This window comes from Phymastichus coffea, unplaced genomic scaffold, assembly GCF_024137745.1.
Source record: "Phymastichus coffea isolate CEN01 unplaced genomic scaffold, Cenicafe_Pcof_1.1 PCOF00071, whole genome shotgun sequence".
Taxonomy (NCBI): domain Eukaryota; kingdom Metazoa; phylum Arthropoda; class Insecta; order Hymenoptera; family Eulophidae; genus Phymastichus; species Phymastichus coffea.
In genome coordinates, this window is record NW_026706882.1 from 342,483 (window position 1) to 356,863 (window position 14,381).

A 14,381-nucleotide genomic window follows, 5' to 3' on the forward strand; every position below is an offset into this window, starting at 1 on the left:
TAGATTACTGAACGAAAAGACATTTATATAAATCTTTCAAGGAAGAAAGAGATACGATCATACACATTGGGAGACAACTGTTGAAAATAAGATATAGTGATACTAAAAAAGAGAAGAATTGATTTATATGCAAAAATGAATAGCTTAACGTTTTGAATTTTTCAAAAACAATACAGTAATGTAAAATGCATTACGTTAGGCGAAATAATAATGGATAATTCAAAACGAGAACAAACATCAGTCAAAACCATCAGTCAAGCTATTATCGGCCACAGAAATTCAGTGTCAATTAATATTTTGATAATATAACTTCCGTAAATGTTTCATCTAATGGCTTTCCTTAATGCTCCGTTTTATTACTAATTTAAAACTCAAAAAATACATACACGATCAATTAAAATATATTTTATAGATCTCTGCATTTAAAAATAGCCGATCTCACGAGGAAATCGTGCAGCTAATTTGTTTACATTCACGCTTGATTAAAATAATTTAGTTAATCACGTGTGTAAAATAAAACTGAAAACAATGCACGGCGTGCAATATAGTAGAAAATAATTCAACTTCTAGAAGTTTTCGTGCGAAATCTCATTATCCATTACCCGAGTCTTGAAAAAAGAAAACAAATGATCGAAACGATTTTAGCATAAAAATCGATCTGCAATAATAATAATACCATAGTATACTGCACTTTCTGTGAGTTAAGTTAAAAAAAAGCAACGACTGTTATTAAAAGCTGACGCAGATGATTTGCTCGAATAAAGATATTCGTATATTGGATGAATTTATTGTAGCATAACAAAATCTGAAGGATTTTACGAACTGCTTTTGTCCGCAAAAAAAAAAATGGAGTGAGCTTATGTAACCGGTGAGTGAGAATAGGCATCACCTGCTGGTAAATGATTTAATTTATTTTTTTTCTCTTCTTCTTTCCGTAGGCTTGGTTCACGCTCGCAGGATGTGACTCACGCGGCGAGGCCTCTGTTTGTCTATACGCTACGAATCACGCGCGCCAATGAAAGGTTTATCTATCGACCCGCATCGCGGCTTATTTTTTTTTCTTTGAACTCTCAAACGTGCAAGTTGTTTGGTAACTTTGCTCGTTTGTTCGGGCGTTGGTTGTTGTACTGGTGAGATCGTTGACTTTCGGATTATTTAGTGAATTAAAATATCGCTATCTTGTATAAATTTTGTAATGGTCGTAATTACGCTTATCCTTCAAACATTTATTCATAAAGTATAGTAACAAATTTTTCATGAATTTACGAATTTGCGAGAAAATTTTTACGTGTATTTTATGCACGATTGCGCTTATGAGTTGTAAAAGTGAAATATTTAGTTATGCATACAGAACATTTTTATAAAAAATATATAACATTTTAGCTGAATAGCATATATACGAGCTACATAACAGCTTTCGTTGCCCTTGCAAGGGTACTATCATTTTTCAATATCTATACGGTTATATATAACAAATTATCAACCCGTTTCCAATGAACAATAAAAACAGAATGTATCTTGAAATCTCTCGTAAAAAAGAACAAATTGCAGTGATCACATGCATCTATTGTCTCACAAAACAGTAATCTTCTACTTAAGACGAAGCTTTCAAAGCAGATAAATTGGATAACTCTGCCTGTACGCCGGGCAAACGGGAGCGCGTGACATACAGGCAGTGAAACGCTTGGTCAAAAGCTTGAAATGCGGCTCTACGGTCATGTTTTCATCCTTGGCATCACTGCGATCGTCAGCGTAAGTTTTGTCAAATTGTAAACGACTCCATCCCGAGTCAACATTTTTCTCGTTCTAGGCCCTATCTAACGAGCAACGGTATGATAGTTACGTAGCAGTTTTGAAAAACTGCTTGAAAGAACACGGACTGACAGAAGAGATTTACGCGTACGCATCCGCAACCAACAACACGGACGGCGCATACGACAAAGCTAAATGTGCGGATTTGTGTATGTTCAAGTCACTGAAAATAGTAAGTCTCGATGGGAATGAACTGATTTTAAAAAATTATGTTTTCATTTATTTGGATTATCGGCATGTGCCGAACACGAAGAGAGAAAAGAAAACCTTTTACCGGTTGAAATCGTGAATAATTATCTAATATAATATAATATATTATATAATACTGGTCTCTGACCTTCCGAATGGATCCAATTAACGAACTAAAGCCATACAAATATGATTCGTTACGTTGTAGCCTTAATCTCCTCTTCCTTTCAATCGATTATGCTAATATTATGCGATGGCATACTATTAATCGCTTCGTTTCATTATTGCTGTAGATCAAATCTGATGGATACATTGATCTTGAAAAGGCTTTAGAACATTTATTGTCTGGAGAACCAGGGGTCCAACGAGATATTATGCGAACCAATATCGAAAAGTGTAGTAAGAAGAGTAAGTAAAAATAACGCTTTTGATTTTTGCACATAGATTATCTGTTTTTGCAAGTATCCGAAATTTGCATGAATGAGCTTTTTTCTCCATTGGCAGTTAGTTCAAAAACAATTTTTTTTCTTGTAAATCCATCTAAATTATTACATTTTTATTCAAAAATTTATGCGCTAAAGTTTGTTATGGCACAATGTTTAGAGGTAATCTCCTTGACCGAACGTAATTTCCATAATGTATCGTTAAAAAATGCACATTATTAAATTTTGAAATGTAAAATAGAAGTTTGGTTTGACAAAGACATTCGATATCGAATTAATGTACAGTTGAAAGTATCGTTTTCTTAACTTTATGATAGCACTCAAGCTGATATCGATCCACGTGTTCACGTAAAAAAAAAAACGATAACTGTGTATTTTATAGATGAGCTGATTCTCCTGGCATATAAACCCCTCGTTTTGACTTAACTTTTGGCCAGTGTCACTTAAATATTTGATTGAATAATCGAAAAGTCTTTTTCACTTTAAGGCATTAAATAAAAGATATTTGCTGGATATTAGTGTTAATGATTATCAGTTGTGTTGTTTGTCCATCCATAACTAATTTCTAAGAAATCACAAACTCTTTAAAATTCTAATCTTCGGTTTTTAATGCTATATTTCTTTTTTCATTTTCATAAATACCTTTGATTACTATAAAACTCAATTTCCATGAATGTTTCATATGATTCTTAATTCGTGGTAGTATTATTGTCAGCTTTTACAGAAACAATCTCATTTGTAAATCACAGGAATAAAACAAACTTGAATCTGTGAAAAATATTTATCTTACCAAACTTTTGAATTTACTGCTGTATGATTCGTCTATTTCGAAATTTTTCACAAAGTATTATAATTAGGTAAACAATTTTTATCTCTAGTTTGAACTCTTGATATATTATTAGCTGTTTTTGCTTTGACTACTGTTTATACGTTTGTCCTTTTTCATTATCTCAAATAAAAACTCAAATATCGCACATTTGCTTAATTTGCTGATAATTATCTTAATTTTGTAGAAGTTGACTTTTCAGTGAAACGCAATTATCCAGTAAAAGCTTTCTCACTCATGTAATTGGCTCAACTGACTGATTCAAAAAGTCGACCTATTTAATTCCGCATGATACGTATCGTCAGTCTGTATTGACGCGGTGAAAATACGAATGAAGACTGCGTCGTCACGTATTCCGAATCTCTTCCCTCAGCTTATTTATGACATTCAACTATTTGGTTTGTTTGTCTCAAAAATAGTAAGTTTTTAATTTGAGAAATTTGCCTTTGTCGCTTGGATCCCACTGAAAAAAATACCAACCCTGTAATCCATTGATATACTTTTATTTTATTTCATTGTCGAGCATGTTATTATCGAAAATAGCACGAACCGAAAATCGTGAGAATTCAAATCCATATACGGCGCAAATAATACGTTCACTATCGATATTTTTTAGCAAACGATTAACATTTTTTTTATCTTGAAATTCGGCGCCTAAAAGAGATTCAACTCTATTTACCAATCACGTGAATATCAGATGTACGGTGGTTAATTAAGAGTTAATAATCCAATGCGTACAAATTAGAGAGAACACAGAGGTACTAAAATTTCGTAACTCTTATCAGAGCAAATATATATGCTGTGACGTACATGTTATTTCGCACACAATTACGTAGCTAAATGACTTACTGATTTATAGAAATCTGCAGGGGTTCGTAAAGTCATTTATCATTTAATGTGCGTTACGAAGATACCTTCGCAAATAGCCCATTGCTATAGTAGATAGACCATTTCTATTTAGATAATAATTCATTCAAAAATATGTGGACGAAAGCAAAAGTTAACGTTCAATATAATTTCACTCAATTGATCTCATCTTCTTGAATTGAACGTGTGTGTTCGGGTCATGTAAGACACAGAGATAGTTAAGTTGGCTTTGGAAAAGCCGTTAGACATCAGCGTTTTTTCACGCGCAACGCGGCACATGACACATTATAACACTACGTCGTCAAGTAAAAACTATGAAATGGTTTTATTTGCAATGTCACATGAAAAACCGACGGTGCGAAATTTCGAGATGACAGAGTCCAGCTTGATTAGAAGGCTGAGTTATTTGCCTTCGATTTAGCTAATAAAGATAAAGGGGAAGTCATATTGCTAAGAAGAATTTATGAAACGTCAGACGGACGGCTGTTTGTTGGGCAAACAACGATATTGTACCGTTGAGGAGAAGAGGGTCTAATTGAAAGCGGATTAGCGCACCTAGTTGGTCGTTTGTCGAGACGTCTAACCACGCGATCGGCGTATCTGCGGCTGCAATCAGCGTGAAATGTCGCTGTTTGCGCTGGAGCGCCACGACAAACAAGCGCGCGACGCGCGCTCTCTGTCTCTGGCCAAACGGAGGTGTTCTTTCACGCTGATAATGCGCTACGGAAAATTAATTTATGCCCGCGCGGCGTCTCGTCGGTCGCCTGTATAAAATCCGCCTCGGGGCCCTACCGCCGAGCAATACCGATCGCTTTTCCCGGCTCTACGGGGCTCAGTAGCCACCGTGTGCAAGCACACACTCGATTTGCCGGTGCCTTTACGGATTGGCAGCGCGCTCTAGTCTTCTCTTTTCCTTTCGTTTTCTAAAAGAAATGATACGAGCGGCTTGACAGGGGGAAAGTTTTCTTTGTTCGCCCTATCTGCCATCTGCAGATTTGGTACTTTGCGAAATCGTCGGTGTTGCGGCAAGTTAAGTTTCAGACTGCAGGTGTAAAAATGCTGATAGTATGCAAGAGTTACTGTAAGTATTTTCTTTCTTAAAGCTTATGCCATTTTTTTTAAATGTTACTATTCAAAAACGATGAAATTAAACCTTTTTTAGTTTATCACGTATCGTTTCTATTTATAGTTACAGGAATTTCACAAAGATGCATCTTCACCATAATGGCCTTCTTCGGCATTTGGATAACGCACGCCATCCGTGTGATTTTATCGATCTTAATAACAGAAATGGTGCCGCCACCGACAGAATCTTCAGATTATGCAGCTGACAGTTGCGTTGAGGTCGAGGAGAAATTGGTTAGAAATGTTACATCGTCAAATAGCAAAGTCTACAATTGGGACGAGTACACGCAGGTGAGGTTTCTTCAATTTCATAAAACGTGGTTGAAATTAAGATCAAAGCAACGCGGTACGCATGATATGTCTTTTACAAAAACGTTCGTTTGTCGTGGAACAGACGTTATTACGTAAGCGAAATGAAAGTTTGAACTGAAATAATAATTGTGTAGCCTTGGCTAACAAATTAAAAATCAATAAAGGCAACGAACCATATACGAACTTCTTATCTCAATCAAATAAAGTCTTATGACGCTTGACAATCACGAGCACACAATTTATTATCCCTATTGACACAAAGCGACATGGGGGGTTGTATTATCCGTTTAATTTTCTTCGGTCCTACCCAGCCGATTCATCGCCCAACTAAAAACTACGAATCAAGAACCGAAAATCCGTAGACGTGCCTGAGCAAACAATATGTTTCAACTTTTCTCTTTTTGTCTGTCTTGCAATTATTAATCGCTTTCGAATGAGGATGACGAATCCGATAAAATTCAGTTTTATTCATTGGCAATTATAGAACAATTAGCTCGACGATTGCACGTTTAATAACACGTAACATTTATTCTTCTCGTTTTTTTACAGGGTTTGATCTTGTCATCGTACTTCTGGGGTTACGCAGCGACGCACTTTCCCTTCGGCTCCCTGTCCGAGCGCTTTGGCGGCAAGCACCTTCTAGCCTTCGGTAACCTACTACCGAGTATCTTGACAATCTTAATACCATCGGCTATAGAACTGGGTGACTCATCGGCATTGATAACCTTGAGAGTAGCTATGGGAGTAATCAGTAGCTCAATGTACCCGGCTATGAGTACAATGATAGCGCAATGGGCAACGCCAGCTGAGAGAACGAAAATCGGTTGCATAGTATTCGCTGGATCAGTCGTTGGTACAATCTTCGGTCTCACTCTGCCTGCAGTGATAATACATTACACGAGTGTCGGCTGGCAAGGCGTATTTTACATTTTCGGTGCGATTGGTATCATTTGGTTTCCACTTTGGATGTTGCTGTGCTACGAGAGTCCAGACGTACATCCATTCATCTCCGAGCCTGAGTTAGAATACTTTCAGAATAGTACGCTTAACAGGAAACAGAAGAAGATACCTCCAGCTCCTTGGTCATACATACTTACCTCGAAACAGGTGTGGGCGTTCGTTCTGGCGATGTTTGGCCTCGACTGGGCATACTACACGATGGCCAGTGATTTGCCAAAGTACATGAATAGCATTATGAAATTGTCGATCGAAGAGAACGGCTACTTGTCGTCCTTGCCGTACCTGTGTATGTGGATAAATTCTATCGTCAGCTCGTGGCTAATAAACAAGATCACCGAGAAGCAGTGGATGTCGTTGACCAATGTCAGAAAGCTATTCACGACTATTTCGATGACTGGACCAGCATTCTTCATCATGGCAGCATCGTATTCCGACTGCCATCGACTTTGGGTCATCGCGATGATTATGATTGGAATGATGCTGATGGGGTGCTCGTATCCAAGTGTCGTGTTAAATAACATCGATCTCAGTCCAAATTATTCGGGTACACTGAGTGCTTTCGGCAATGGGGTGGCTGCTATTGGTGGTGTTCTCACTCCTTATATCGTTGGAATATTGACACCTAATCAAACCATCATGGAATGGCGCTTGGTCTTTTGGATTGTGTTCATTGTCGCGGCGATTAGTAATCTGAATTACTTGATCTTTGGGAGTGCCAAAGTTCAAGAATGGAACGATCCCGAATTCCTTAAGAGACAGAAGACAACTGCTGCAAGTGAAAAGGCTGCAATTCAACAAAAAGTTTGAGTGATGATGAAAACAACTGATTTATAGACCAATTACTTAATTTTTTTCGGAATAGTGACTAAAATAACTATTTTCTGCAATTGTACAAATATTAATTTAAAAGTTGATTTTAAATTAGACTTTAATATTTAATGCGCGACGACTGTATATAAATGTAGTTAGAAGTCTCGCGTTCGATAGGAGTATTAAGTCTTTCTTCTTGTGTATTATATATTCTCCAATTGAGCGCAGACATTTTAAAGTTTCCCATTTTTCTTTTCGAAACAGTATTTCATGGAATGCGTGTACCAATGTATGAATGATCAAATTGTATAAATGAAATGGAGTATTCAATTTTGTAATTGTCGTTAATAAACTATTAATTTTATTTATAATTTGACGAATTACTTCATTCGATCTCACCTTATACCTCAACCATGTAATAATGCAAATGTAAATAATATATCTAACTTATAATTTTTTTTCAACAAAGTATAAATACATTATCAATTTTTTTTAATAACGTCCAATTCTTTTTCGCATTCTGATTGACAAGCCAATTATAATTGTCCGTAACATCAAAATTAAATTTCGTTTGTTTTAGACTAGTAGTTTAAAAAATTTCTTTTGCAATTTGCACGATATATTTTTAGAAGAAGAAACAGAAACTTTCATAAATTAACCTGAATATTTTTTGCTCTCTTTTTAGAAGAAGACAACGATTGCGATACCGCTCATAATATGATGATGTGCGCAGTAGGGACGTACTAGCGTTTGTCCGAAACGAATGCAATGTGGATAACTAGTGCACACTAGTGCAGTCTGCACGCAGCTTGTAATTTATTTTAAAATCTTCACTTTATTAAAATATTTTATCAAATCATTCGTGTATTTATTTTTATTATTTTGTATAATCTATTTGAAATTCTCTGGATATTTTAAAGATCAAATACAGGAGTAAAAGGAACATTTTACTACGTGTGAGCTTGCGGTTAAACGCCGAGCTTATTATTCAATCAAATTCGTAAGTAAAATATCCGTTTCTCTATAACAATTTTCTACGATCAAATAAGTGAATAGTTGAAAGTAGGTTGTGTGGAACGTGAAGTCTGGCAATGCATTCCTTTACAGTAATATTGATCTTTTGCGCACTTTTCATCCGAAATGCGCTAGTAAGCGTGAAAAATATTTGTCAAAGTAATTTTTGTTAAGTCCATACACAACAATCATTTGATAATATTCCAGACAGACTCTTATAATGTTGAATTGACGGAAGAGGACAGAGAAATATTTAAAAAATGTATAAAAGACGGAGGACTTACGAAAGAAGAGGTTAACTCTGCCGTTCGAAATTTTGATAAGAATGCGGATAGAAAAGTGAAGTGTTTTAGAGGTTGTCTCCTCAAAACACATCAAGTCGTAAGTTTTATATAAACATTTTATTCGATGTACATAGCGTGATGCTTTAAAATTTTGCACTTATTTTTATGTTTAAAAGATAAAAGATGATAATAGAATTGACGGCGATGCAGCGGTCAAATATTATCACGTTGAAAATGTCGAACCTTTAAAAAAGCTCATTCTGAAATGTAGTGCAAGCACTAGTAAGAAGATATCACATCTATTACTTTTGCGTAGCTTTATACACTACGAAATTAATTATTTTATTGGCATTTCAGCTGGAAATGACTATTGTGACGTAGCTCAAGACGTGGAATCTTGCTTTCGTGCATCTGATATTGAAAATTAAAATGTTCATTATATATTATAAAAATGTAAGATTTGTATCTAATATATTATAATAGAACTATTGTATGGAATTTACCTCTCCTTTACTTTGAATTATAACTATGATTGCAAATCTAATAACATATATTTCATTTTGATGCATTCAAAAAGAAAACCTACTACATTAAAAGTCAATTGAAAAGAAATAATATTAAAGTTTAAGTAATTGTATGCATAATTAATTCTAGTTTTTTTATGTTTGAAAAATATAAATAATTGTCAATTGACTACTGTTCACTTTTGATGCCTCATTGTATATGTGGAAAGGTTCTATAGAACTTTCATGATTTTTAACTATTAAAATGTAACTATTATTCTCTTAGAATACTTTTCTAGAAAATTACTTTATATTGTATTCTTCAATGGAAAATAATAAGGGAACATTTTTGCACACACAATATCAAATTCAATTAAGTTGGAATAAGGTATATAAATCGTGCAGACGTATAAAAATCGAATCGAATATTGTTAAAAAAATACAAAATGAAGCTGGTTATACCAATAGTGCTTTTTAGCATAATAAGTGAAATCAATGTAAGTATTTTTGCGTGAAAAAAACGTATATTTACTTTGCTTAGAATGTACATACATCTTTACTCGTAGGCTGATGAAGCTCTTAGAGATCAAACAGAAAAGTGCTACAAAAAGTATGGAATTTCATTTGAGCCTACAGCTGAAAATCTCTCGAAGCTTACCGATGATAGAATTGAGGAGATGAAAAAGTGCACTCTCGCTTGTTATTACCAAAAGACTAAGACGGTGAGTATTCTAGATTAACTTTTTAGTAATTCGAAAAATTGTTAGTCCTTATATTGCCAAAAATTAGTGCACGGAATATTTATGAGTGTTTTATTTTTTATGAAATACAGAACTATTCACAACTATGTTAATTTTGTTTGAAAAGTATCAGTTAAACGGAAGAAAATCAGAGACTTTCTTATAAAAGTGCGCGTAAAAAATTTTTACGTGATATTACAGATGCGAGGTGACGGGAGTCTTGATAAAAATGAAATAATAAAGTTGATATCAATTAATCCGGAATACAAAAATGAAGATATAATGGAGATAGCAGAAAGATGCAGTAATACTTGTAAGTTTAGTTAACCCAAAGGAGTTATAACTTTTCAACTAATAATCTGTAACAATTTTTCAGTGGGAATAAATGATTGTGATACAGCGGAAATGCATCGAGAATGCATGGTAGAGGGAATGAAAAAAATGCAATTGACTATCTATTCAAATACTATGAATTGATCTTACAAGAATAATACAACTTTACCAAATAAGCTTTGCACGCGCACATTTTTCACTTGTCAGTGTTATATACAATTCACGTATTCTATGCACAGTACGAACGTGTACCTTATTCAAATTCATAAAAAGTGTAAATCCTCTCGGAATATTTATAAATTTTAATTATCTAAATATGCTTATTTCATTCTATTAATATAATTTTAACTGTTATATAACTGTTATATTTTGTTTCGCGCACATTACTAAAAATTTTTCTAAAGAATTAAATAACAAGAAAAATATAAGTTATCTATTGAAGTTGATGCCATGATCTACAATATCATTATATACACATTACTGTGGAGTAAACCAATGAGTCTACAAAGTAGCATACGTTTATTCAAGGCCGAGATAATATGCAGTCTAATTATTTATAAACAAACAAATGTGAGTTATAACAACAAATATAATATTTCCATTTAATATGAATTAATTTTACCATTGAATGCTAAATAATAATTGAAAATTGATAAAGATTTTATTCTGGATTTTCTACCCCGGATTCAGAATACATCGTAATTTAAAATTAACATCAATATGAACGTTTGAAAATTTGAAAAGGATATTTTTCGAAGTCAATGAATTATATCGAAAATTCAAAATCTCCGGTTGCAATAAATTTTAAAAAGATGAAAACTTTGTAGGTCGATGGTCAGAGCCCTCATTGTATCAAGGTTTTCAATCGCATCAATGGGATCTTATTCAATGACAATTCGTACATTTGTTCCTGTGGGTTTTCAGTAAAGACAACAGTATTTCCGCTGTGTATTCAACAATGTTTTCAATGGAGATTATATTACGTGATATAGGTATTGAAATTGTTAGGCAATGTGAAACACATTATTAGAAATATTCAGTTTAAAATTACTTCAAATAATAACTTTTTTCACTTTTCACGTTGAACAAGTTTGATTAGTAAAACCACTTTATATTGATGCAAAATCTTTTAACTTTTATACTAAAAAGAAAGATTTTAAATCAATAGTAGTTATCTTATTCATAATTTATATTTTTTATACCATAAGAATTCAATGCTATATTATGATTGATAAAATCAATTATTCAGTACATACAATCAAACTTCTTGAAAAAATCTCAGACGCATTTATTATTACAATCAACGAATAATATCAAAATCTAAATTTTTATTACTTAATTTTACAATATTACAATAGTTACAGACTCAGCTGACATCTGTTATTGCAAATTTGCATTAAGAATCTCGGCGACCTTACGTGGTAATCGAGACGGTGGCTGTGTTACCGTTTAAGCGATTCTTCTTTATGGCACAGGATTCAGATTAAAGATTTTGAAACTACTGTACATAAAATTTATTCGTACTTTTTTTTAATCGTAGTTGTTTAAAAAGTCAACATTCACTTCGTATTATTAATAATATGAAATGAATATTGTATCGCAACTGGAAATGAGTACATTATATTAAATTACTTATTATTTATTACACTAATTGAAATATTTACTATGTATGCACATTGAATATATCTAAATTAATTAAACTGAAAGTGCTTCGTTTTGATTTTACAAAAAATTATATACTGCATAGGACTTCTGAATCAAAAGATTTTTTGGTAAAAAAAAATTATGAATCGGATAAATGTTTTTCTTCCATATCGTTCAATGTATTTGAAGCAATATTGTGCGAGGAGGTACTAAAACTTGTTATCCAATAAAACCACATTGGTCGAATTGCCGCTTTGCCAGAACAATTTCCTACTCTAGAATTTATGAATAACTGTCCAAGGCAGTTGGTAACTAAAAGGCTTGCGATGAACTTCTTACTATTATTTTCAATTTTTGGGGCGATTGTCGTAAAAAATGTGCAAGTAAGTTTTTAATATATATTTCAATATTTACGAAAGCCGTTAAAATTTTATGTACTATTTTAGACTGCATCTGGGGCTACTACGTCGGCTAAAGAAACAATTTTAGAAATTAAAGCTTCAGTGGATAATTGCGCAAAAGAAGCGGGATTTACTAAGGAACAGCTTAACACTGCGTTGACAAATTATGACAAAAATGCCGATGACAAAGTTAAATGTTTCAGAGGATGCCTTATGAAAGCTTACAAAGTTGTAAGTTTTTCTAATTAAAAATAAGGTTTTATATTAGATTCTCGTAATATTGAAAATGCAAATAGAAGAATAATTAAAAAGTAAATTTACTGAAAATGTACAAAAAGGTGTTGATTTTATAGATAACGGACAGTGAAAAAATCGATGAAAATGCAGCTATAAAATTCTATCATGGTGACAAACTTGATTCTTTAAAAGTGGCCGTTCAGAAATGTATTGCAAACGCTCGTAAGAAAGTTTTTTAATATTATATTTATTGAAACGAACTATTTTCAATTTATTACGTTGATTTCAGGTGATGGAAGTAATCATTGTGATATAGCTCACAAATTAGAATCATGCATGTGCTCTGTATTAAGTGCGTGCTGATAACAATACACATAATTTGATGATATTATGATATGCAATAATCATAACAATCATGCATCGGACATAATTTTTTTTAATTTTCAAAATCAACAGTGACGCTTTGATACGATATCATTCAATAGTAAAGTCACCATAAGCCTATGAAAATCTTTATAGAATTTATAAATCATAAAAATTATTCAGTCTTATAAGCGTATATCCTAAAAATGTATTCTTCTATCCACTTTCTTTATAAAATTATATTTCTCGATCAACAATTGTAAGTAATCTCGCCTTTGTAATAGTTTCAAAAATTTTGATGTTTAATTGGCGTTTTGTACGTATAATAAATTTTAATATCTATGTATATTTATTTCATCATACGTTTGTAAGTTTATGATATACATATCTGCGAATGGTCAGTCTTCACAGTGTCGATGGAATATTATTTCATCAGATCGATAACAACATTTCACATTTACAAATTCAACTTTGTTACTGACTGCCGAGAGCTTTGGCAAAGCCAGCTCCGGTTACCATCTGAGTTATCGGTTGCCAAATCTTTATTCGTGTCTTTAATCGACGAATGTTATTCAGTATCCTTTTCAATATTTAAAAAATGCAGATTTCTGCAAGTCGAAAATATTTATCTTGCCAAATAATTAAATAAATGATGAGTATTAAAGATATATTAGTTTTAATTTATTCACACACACACACACACACATACACATACTAGACAAATTCCTTCAGTTTTTATAAAATTAATTTTCTAACATGTGCACAACTCATACTCCAGAAACGCGGCACCGAAAGAATGATAAAACTCGAGAAAAACGTTTCGATAAGCATAAATTTTATATTTCCAAGGGACCCATCTGATAAAAATGGTAAAAATATTTAAACGCACATACTCAACTATACGATCGTGTATATGGTCAACATGCACGTGCATGCATCCTCACGGTGCATTCACTCTCTAGGATCCATATAGTTCAACAGTCAAAGCCGGTTTACCTTCGTCAAATGAATATAAAAGAAGCCCAAATTGCCGGCCACTGTCTCATTTATTGTTTTTACCCCATCTTAGGTGAGACAAAAATAACATATTTATTCATCCTACATTTAGAAGTCGGATGATTTTTTGTCTTTATTTTCCACCAGGTAGCTATTTGATTTTTATTTGCTTATGCAGCATACCGAAATGGTATTTCGCAGAAAAGTTTGCAAAAGTTACTTCCTAACTGACAATGGCTTTCTTTCTCACGTGCGATTTTTGCTAAGAAAACTTGTCCTTGCTGCGTCCATGCCTTTCCTGCTTTAAGAATGAGTAATACGAAAAAATAAAGTCGCACATATACAATAGTCTTTTTCTTCAAAATTTTAAGACTAGTTTCATAAAATTTAACATCCGAACTCATCCACGAGTAACGAGAAAATTGCATTGAAACTAAAAGCTTTTTGAATTAGTTGACGTCAAAGCGCTGAAAGATTTTATCGTGTAATTTCTTAACACATGTCTTGTACAAGGCAACGTCC

The 14,381-nt window shown here is 33.2% G+C and overlaps 4 protein-coding genes across 8 annotated transcripts; all 4 read left to right on the forward strand.

Annotated features, from left to right (window-relative positions):
• The first annotated feature begins 1,505 nt into the window (after positions 1-1,505).
• Positions 1,506-9,197, forward strand: LOC131667867 (uncharacterized). 4 transcript variants are annotated; one of them, XM_058941606.1, is made up of 6 exons: positions 8,106-8,155; positions 8,265-8,344; positions 8,411-8,492; positions 8,566-8,739; positions 8,819-8,924; positions 9,000-9,197. In XM_058941606.1, exons 3-6 carry the CDS (start codon positions 8,436-8,438, stop codon positions 9,068-9,070), a joined length of 408 nt encoding a protein of 135 aa, XP_058797589.1. In that variant the 5' UTR covers positions 8,106-8,155; positions 8,265-8,344; positions 8,411-8,435; the 3' UTR covers positions 9,071-9,197. The 4 variants fall into 4 exon arrangements, 3 of the variants coding, with proteins under 3 accessions (XP_058797591.1, XP_058797589.1, XP_058797590.1); XR_009302221.1 differs by lacking the exons at positions 8,411-8,492; positions 8,566-8,739; positions 8,819-8,924; positions 9,000-9,197 and adding exons at positions 1,506-1,752; positions 1,811-1,984; positions 2,295-2,409 and having other exon boundaries at positions 8,030-8,155; positions 8,265-8,346; XM_058941607.1 differs by having other exon boundaries at positions 8,114-8,344; positions 8,408-8,492.
• LOC131667863 (sialin-like) lies at positions 2,427-7,994 on the forward strand. The gene is made up of 2 exons (XM_058941603.1): positions 2,427-5,553; positions 6,124-7,994. Exons 1-2 carry the CDS (start codon positions 5,260-5,262, stop codon positions 7,339-7,341), a joined length of 1,512 nt encoding a protein of 503 aa, XP_058797586.1. The 5' UTR covers positions 2,427-5,259; the 3' UTR covers positions 7,342-7,994.
• Positions 9,198-9,368: 171 nt separating the features above from the next.
• Positions 9,369-11,489, forward strand: LOC131667866 (uncharacterized). Of its 2 annotated transcripts, XR_009302220.1 has the most exons (5): positions 9,369-9,642; positions 9,712-9,867; positions 10,087-10,198; positions 10,262-10,788; positions 11,046-11,489. XR_009302220.1 is itself a non-coding variant. In XM_058941605.1 (4 exons), exons 1-4 carry the CDS (start codon positions 9,592-9,594, stop codon positions 10,360-10,362), a joined length of 420 nt encoding a protein of 139 aa, XP_058797588.1. In that variant the 5' UTR covers positions 9,369-9,591; the 3' UTR covers positions 10,363-11,489. The 2 variants fall into 2 exon arrangements, 1 of the variants encoding a protein (XP_058797588.1); XM_058941605.1 differs by having other exon boundaries at positions 10,262-11,489.
• A 609-nt stretch (positions 11,490-12,098) lies between these two features.
• Positions 12,099-13,522, forward strand: LOC131667865 (general odorant-binding protein 56d-like). The gene is made up of 4 exons (XM_058941604.1): positions 12,099-12,245; positions 12,309-12,494; positions 12,617-12,722; positions 12,790-13,522. The coding sequence occupies exons 1-4, from the start codon at positions 12,147-12,149 to the stop codon at positions 12,861-12,863; spliced, it is 465 nt and encodes a 154-aa protein (XP_058797587.1). The 5' UTR covers positions 12,099-12,146; the 3' UTR covers positions 12,864-13,522.
• The last annotated feature ends 859 nt before the right edge of the window (positions 13,523-14,381 follow it).

Coding starts and splice junctions, on each gene's coding strand:
- LOC131667863 (XM_058941603.1), top strand. CDS start 5,260: ATGTTACTATTCAAAAACGATGAAATTAAACCTTTTTTAGTTTATCAC. Junction 5,554..6,123: donor ATTGGGACGAGTACACGCAG/GTGAGGTTTCTT, acceptor GTTTTTTTACAG/GGTTTGATCTTGTCATCGTA.
- LOC131667867 (XM_058941606.1), top strand. CDS start 8,436: ATGCATTCCTTTACAGTAATATTGATCTTTTGCGCACTTTTCATCCGA. Junction 8,493..8,565: donor TTTTCATCCGAAATGCGCTA/GTAAGCGTGAAA, acceptor ATAATATTCCAG/ACAGACTCTTATAATGTTGA. Junction 8,740..8,818: donor TCCTCAAAACACATCAAGTC/GTAAGTTTTATA, acceptor TATGTTTAAAAG/ATAAAAGATGATAATAGAAT.
- LOC131667866 (XM_058941605.1), top strand. CDS start 9,592: ATGAAGCTGGTTATACCAATAGTGCTTTTTAGCATAATAAGTGAAATC. Junction 9,868..10,086: donor ATTACCAAAAGACTAAGACG/GTGAGTATTCTA, acceptor GTGATATTACAG/ATGCGAGGTGACGGGAGTCT. Junction 10,199..10,261: donor AGAAAGATGCAGTAATACTT/GTAAGTTTAGTT, acceptor ACAATTTTTCAG/TGGGAATAAATGATTGTGAT.
- LOC131667865 (XM_058941604.1), top strand. CDS start 12,147: ATGAATAACTGTCCAAGGCAGTTGGTAACTAAAAGGCTTGCGATGAAC. Junction 12,495..12,616: donor TTATGAAAGCTTACAAAGTT/GTAAGTTTTTCT, acceptor TTGATTTTATAG/ATAACGGACAGTGAAAAAAT. Junction 12,723..12,789: donor GAAATGTATTGCAAACGCTC/GTAAGAAAGTTT, acceptor CGTTGATTTCAG/GTGATGGAAGTAATCATTGT.